The following is a 6,332-nucleotide window of genomic DNA, read 5'->3' as shown; positions in this document are numbered from 1 at the left end:
TTAGTGACCTTTTAAAATATCTGAACTGTTGCTTGTTTGTTTGATTTTATTACTGCATTTTCAACCTTACTCAAAGTAATACAAATTAACAAATTAAGGACATTGTTAACAAAAGTTTAAAAAACCAAATACATGTATAATCGTATCATAATATAAATCAATTATTGATTATACCTTTCAAAAAAACACATAGCTCACAAATCATTTCAAATTTGAAAAAAGGGCAGGAGACCACCATCTTAAGCTAGAGTCTGATCACGTGATGGCGGTCTTTTAACGCGTCATCATATTGTACCAATTACATATCAACTTGATGCATGGTTTTGTAAACTAGGAAATGAATATAGACATGTTTTCCTCTTTCAAAGTAAACTTTGACATATATACAACGTGTGGGGGCAAAATTGCTCAAAAGAGAATGACAGGAAGTCTTACAATTGGGCTTGGCTTTTGTATTGTGCGAAATTCCGTGATCATTCTATTTCTCCACAAATATTGTGCCTTAGGCCGACGAAAATGTGGTTCCCATTGATATTGCACAATGATGGCATCAGAGCAAGGCAATAAGGTCATCTGCAACTGCACAAAGTTTTATTGAAAAACAAGTTTGAATTCGCATTACAAGCTCATGTGCACGTGTCTTTCACCATACAAATGCTAAAAGCCCAGCTGCATGATGTTTTTCGTCCGAGCCGCGGGATATTCAACCCCCCCCCCTCCCCCCCCCAAAAAAAAAAATATTAAAAGCCAAGATCTGCTGAGCGGTGTGCCCTCTGATCCTGGTAACTTTCATGTTTCAAAGACGTGCAGATTGAACTTTGATTTTTTTTTTAATTCTCCTTTCCTTTTTTGTTAAATAATTTTTTTACATCAAAGTGTTGCAAGCGGTATTTCTCAGAAGCATCATTTTTTTTTGGGGGGGGGGGGGCGTTTTACACCCCTTAGAATCCCCACGGAGGCTGAAATGGAGATTCTAGTATTCACCCGACTCGGTTACGTTACACACTCATGTCACTTAACCCCATCAACCGTTTTGTTCACCTCACGTTGCTACCCCCCCCCCCCTCCCTCCACCCCATCCCCCTTTCCGACCATGCATTAGTGCCTGCTCTCTTCACCTATTTCGTATGCATTCTGCGCTACCGTCAAGAGTATCTTTGCGAACTCGCCAAAATGTGCGCGTTCATAGAGATGCAGATAATAATTACATATGCCGTGCGCTGTCTGCACCTCCTCTTATTCTAGAATACCAACTCCACAGTTATAGCACTTATAATTCTAATTCTCCGTTATGGCGTATTGTGATACATAAATATGAATGTCATAGCAGAGTGGATAGTGAATAACAATGATGTCTGCGAATGAAGTTAGGAATTTGGCAATAACTCCTAATTCAGTTTGAGTACGTGTAATACGCATAAATGCCTTCGTCGGCTAGTTTTGGTAGAGAAATTGGTAGAGTTGCGAGACATCTGTTTTGTCAGGAAACTTTTTAGTATACACGCAAGGATCCTGGATATATCACTGAAACTTGCAAAGGAGACCATTTCAGGTAGATATAACAATTACTCATTCATATATAATTTCGATATAGTATGATAGGTTTAACATAATATCTTACTAATTTTCTTTGAACCCATTGCGTACGGGAAACCAGTGGTCTGTAAAAGAATGAGAGAATGGTGTACTCAACAGGTTAATATTATAGGATATGAAATCCGTGGGATGTTCTCTTTGGTTGCAAAGGAAATGAATGTATATCTAGGTCGACTTTAATCTTTCATACACACAGTTCATCGTGTTTTTCTACTATGCTTTTATGTTTTCCTTTACTGGTTTCCTGATTATTTCGCAGTATATTAATTATGTTTCCTGATTCTTTCACAGCATATTAATTATGTTTCCTTATCGTGAATACAGCGCAAAAGACATCAATGTAATATGAGCTATAAAAAGCATTACATACTATCATTATTATTATTATTATTAATATTATCACTATTACTATCATCATTATTACTACTACTACTCAGGCGCGTACACAGGGGGGGGGGGGGTTTGGGGGGTTAACCCCCCCCCCCCTTTGGTAATTGTTTGTGTGTAAACCCCCCCTAAATTTCCCTAAAACCCCCCCCCCCTTTTGGATTTTTTTGTTTTGTTTTAATTAAAAAAAAAAAAAAAAAAAAAATCCCATGGCCGACCTCAAAAAGATGACCTTACCCCCCCCCCCCAACGGAGCAAAATGTCAAATTTTCAAATTTCGATACCAAAAAAAAAAAAAAGTGTCCGCTTACCTAAGCTAAGCTGAATGCATACTTAAGCTACAAGCTATTATACATCTAGGGTAAAATATGTTCTGTGATGAAATACAAAGCTTTGGTATTTTACACTAAATAAAAAGATAAAGAATTATATAACATAATGTTTACAAAAGGCAAGAACCTCGGTTCGGAGGTGCAAAACAATTATTCTACGATGTATTTACATTTGTGATATTAGAATTCTACGAAAGCAAGACACTGGTGCTTTCTCCCCTACATAATTATAGTAGTAGTACATGTAGTAATAGTATAGTAGTAGTAGTAGTAGTAATAGTAGTAGTAGTTGTGGAGGAAGTACTAGTAGTCAGGCGCGTACGCAGAGGGGGGGGGGGGTTGGGGGTCAACCCCCCCCCAATTTTTTAATGTTTGTGTTTTGGAGGACCCCCCCCCCTCAAATTTTGTTTTAAAATAGGCCAAACGGTGACCTCAAATATCGGTCGGCCAAATTTTCAAATTTTCGGGACAATTTTTTTTTAAAATGTGCTCTTACCCCCCCCCCCCCCCCCCCAAAAAAAAAAAAAAAAAAAATGGTGAAACTGAAGGACCGCAGAGCACTGGGTGTCAGCTCACCTTGTCAGTCAGTACCGGGTACCGGTGAATATAAGATTCGTTTTAGTAGGTCCATGGTTTAACCTTTTCGACGGCATCTGCTCGGACTTTATTGCGCCAAAAGTGTTGGGATAAGGGCAATGTTTTGATAGAGTTTATGATCGTAGGCATTATTTTAACCAGTCGTTGATGTTTCTAAAAATAGCAACAACCCTTAACCTAACCTTAACCCTTACCTTATCTGATGCACACGATATGTATGCAGATGGATGCCAATTTAATATCTACATTATAAACATGCTTCCAGGACATATTTTATAATGTATACATTTTGTGAAAAGTTTAGAGAAAGGTTAAAGGAAACCTAAACCCAAATAATAAGTGTAGGTATTCTGAAAAATGAGATGTATTCCTGCCCTTTAATGTACAATATTCCTTACGAAAATGTACAAGATATATATAAATGAAGATATTCCTGGCATGATGTGATGCCTGTCAGCATGACATGGGCGCAGCCATTTTCTTAAAAATGTGACGTATCTGTTGAAGTTGTACATGTATCATGCACCAAGCTTTAGTTGGAATGAATTTTTAAATCAATAACGAAACCTTTACTTTTCAATGAAAAACAATAACAACTGAGATGATAGAAATTATATTAGGTGAAAAATAAATAACAGGGGCACAATTGTAACAAATTCTTTTATAAATACTACAATATAGCAGTTGACAAATCTATTTCATTTATGAGAAACCTTCAACCCAGAAGAGCACTAACTAATTTATACAATTTGCGTTCTAGCAATTATAGTACAAAGGATAATAGCAGGTGAATGAAATGCTTCATCACCACACACGTCTGGGAAAGAAGCATCCATAAATTTGAATACATTTACTTGATAAACGACTTCGCATAGTACGTCACATTATCAAGAAAATGGCGATGCCCATGTCGTGCTGAGAAACTGTACTTTATTTTTGCTTTACACCTCTGTCATACACTTTGGTGGGGAATCTTGTAGATGTATGGGTAATAACATAATAAATCTCTCTGAATAAGTAAAGTTATAACTTGGGGTTCGGTTTCCTTTAAGCGTTTTAGCGCTTAGTCCACCGTTGACGGTGGACTTCGGATACTGTAGGAAATAGACCCCCGCCGGAGCTATTGTCCCAGAAGCTGTGTCGTGGAAGCGTAGTCATAATACATGTAGACATGGTTGCGTACCAACGCTCTTTCAAATTGTTGTCACACATTCATATATATACCCGGTAGAATATGACCGTCATTGTTGGTCAAACAGTTTTTGAGCGTCATGTAACACCTGGCTGGAATGCTCCCCAGGGGGTGGAGATTGTGCACACATTGTGTGCGGGCAAGCACTGAATCCAATAACCGGGGTAATAGTATATATTTACATATATATATATAGAGACATTTGTATTAAGCGCTATATCAACATTAAATATTAATATTATTATTATTATTATTATTATAATTTTATCTTTCTTTTTGTGCAGATATACCGAACCTTGGTTGTGCCTTCCAGAGCCCACTCGATCCAGTAGCGTGGAATATCGGACACATTCGATTCAGATTCGTCCTACAAACTTGAGAATAGTGGCATGACACCTCGGTGACTTTTAACAGTGTACATCTATCTCTTTAGGATATCTGATGCACTATGACAGCCACACCTTCTATGGCGAATTGTTCAGATATGGAGTATGGGGATTGTACTAATTACACCGAAGTCAACATGAATACAACCGAAATGACTCGGCCCTTCATCCCTGCTGCTATAAACTGGCCACGGATCACAATACTCTCCTGTGTCATGATTTTCGGCATTTTAGCCAATGGATCGCTTATTTTCATCGTCCTGAAGAACAGCTTTCTTCGGAAGACGCAAAATATTCTATTCGTCAATCTCATGGTCGGGGATCTCGTGTGTCTGCTTATCAATGTCCCTTTTGTAATCGAGTACGAATTAATGCAGGGTAACACGAATGTGAGGGGCGATTTCATGTGCAAATTCACGACCGCCTCATTGATCATGAGCGCATGCGTCGTGGTGTACTCTTTGGTGGCGCTGTCCATTGAGCGCTACCAGAAAATCGCCGATCCATTCAACCGTTGCGGAGAAACTTGCTGCTCGGGTTCTTTTCGAAGATGTTCAATACACTCAAATGGATTGATTATCGCTGCAATATGGATCTGCTCCTTCATCGTGGCAGCTCCCGTAATAGTTTTGGCCGAGTACAAAATAAATGGTTGTAAATGGATCGCTCACCATACGGATACAGCCAAAATATACAAGGTCTTTCGCGCCGTGACGACGTTTATAATACCTTTTATCATGATTGTAACGGTCCACATTATCATAGCATGTACACTTTTAAAAAGTATCCGAGATCCTGTCGTAAGGAATTCTGAATTAAACCGCTCTTTGAACGGCAGTGGTCGTCAGAACAGGCGACGGAGCCCCCGAATCCGATCTCGTGTCAAGATCGCTGTGGTGGTAACCGTTCTCTCGGCCATGTTTTTTGTTGCCCAGTTGCCAGGCACCATTGTCAACATCTTGTTTGAGTTTAAATCTAGTTTGATTCATTCACCATCCTTCGTTGCATTTTATCGCTGGGCTCGGATTCCGTTTTACGTTTTGTGTTGTTTTAACCCGATTATGATGTACATCTTGAGCTCGCGTTTCAGAAAACAACTTATTCTTGATTGCTGTTTTCCATGCAGGTCTCCCTTTTTTCGCAGAATTTCTATGAGGCTGAGCCAACGAACAACATCAGAACAATTGCAACTTGAACCGAAATGAAGTCTTAAAAATTCCCGAAATTTAAAGTGGCAACCCACCACGTGCCCACACTGATGCTATTGCAGTATTTGTATTATTTATTTATTTCTCACTATTAAATAGTGACGATAATTATTATAAAATGATTGATTGAGAACGGACGTACATGTACATGACATATGACCGGGCATTTATCTTTGCTTGCCTTCACGCGTTACCGATCATTAGCTCTTCTAGTGACTAGTCATTAGCATTTTTGTGACCAGCATTTACTCGTTTATACAGTGTGAGGCAACAAAAAGTTCACACCTCGAAAATTGCTAATTTTTAAATTTTTTTAAAATCTTCTATAAACATTAAATTGTTATATATCTTATGAAAGAGTGTTTTATCCCAAATCATTTGGTTTAATTTGTGAGGGGTATGTGTTCACGCTTGGATGAGCAGGAGACCTTGTTTAAGAGAGTGCAAAAATCGACTTGCGCCAGTAATGCTTATGTGATGTTTGAATAAAACAATTGGGATTTGGGTATTAATTCGGTCTTTGCAGATCCAAATAACATCCCTAACAAAATTAATCATACCACACTTATCAAATATCTAATATCAAAGAACATTTGTTTCTGCAAAAAGCTTATGCAATGCATCTCATTTGATA

At 38.3% G+C, this 6,332-nt stretch overlaps 1 protein-coding gene across 1 annotated transcript; it reads left to right on the top strand.

Annotated features, from left to right (window-relative positions):
* Positions 1-1,246: 1,246 nt before the first annotated feature.
* Positions 1,247-5,829, top strand: LOC115922165 (melanin-concentrating hormone receptor 1-like). Its single transcript, XM_030980439.1, has 2 exons — positions 1,247-1,552; positions 4,389-5,829. The coding sequence occupies exon 2, from the start codon at positions 4,553-4,555 to the stop codon at positions 5,693-5,695; it is 1,143 nt and encodes a 380-aa protein (XP_030836299.1). The 5' UTR covers positions 1,247-1,552; positions 4,389-4,552; the 3' UTR covers positions 5,696-5,829.
* Positions 5,830-6,332: the final 503 nt, after the last annotated feature.

This window comes from Strongylocentrotus purpuratus, unplaced genomic scaffold (genome assembly GCF_000002235.5).
Source record: "Strongylocentrotus purpuratus isolate Spur 01 unplaced genomic scaffold, Spur_5.0 spur5_scaffold_11, whole genome shotgun sequence".
In the NCBI taxonomy this organism is placed as follows: domain Eukaryota; kingdom Metazoa; phylum Echinodermata; class Echinoidea; order Camarodonta; family Strongylocentrotidae; genus Strongylocentrotus; species Strongylocentrotus purpuratus.
The sequence above is the reverse complement of the archived record's forward strand: the minus strand, read 5'-3'. Positions and strand labels throughout refer to the sequence as shown.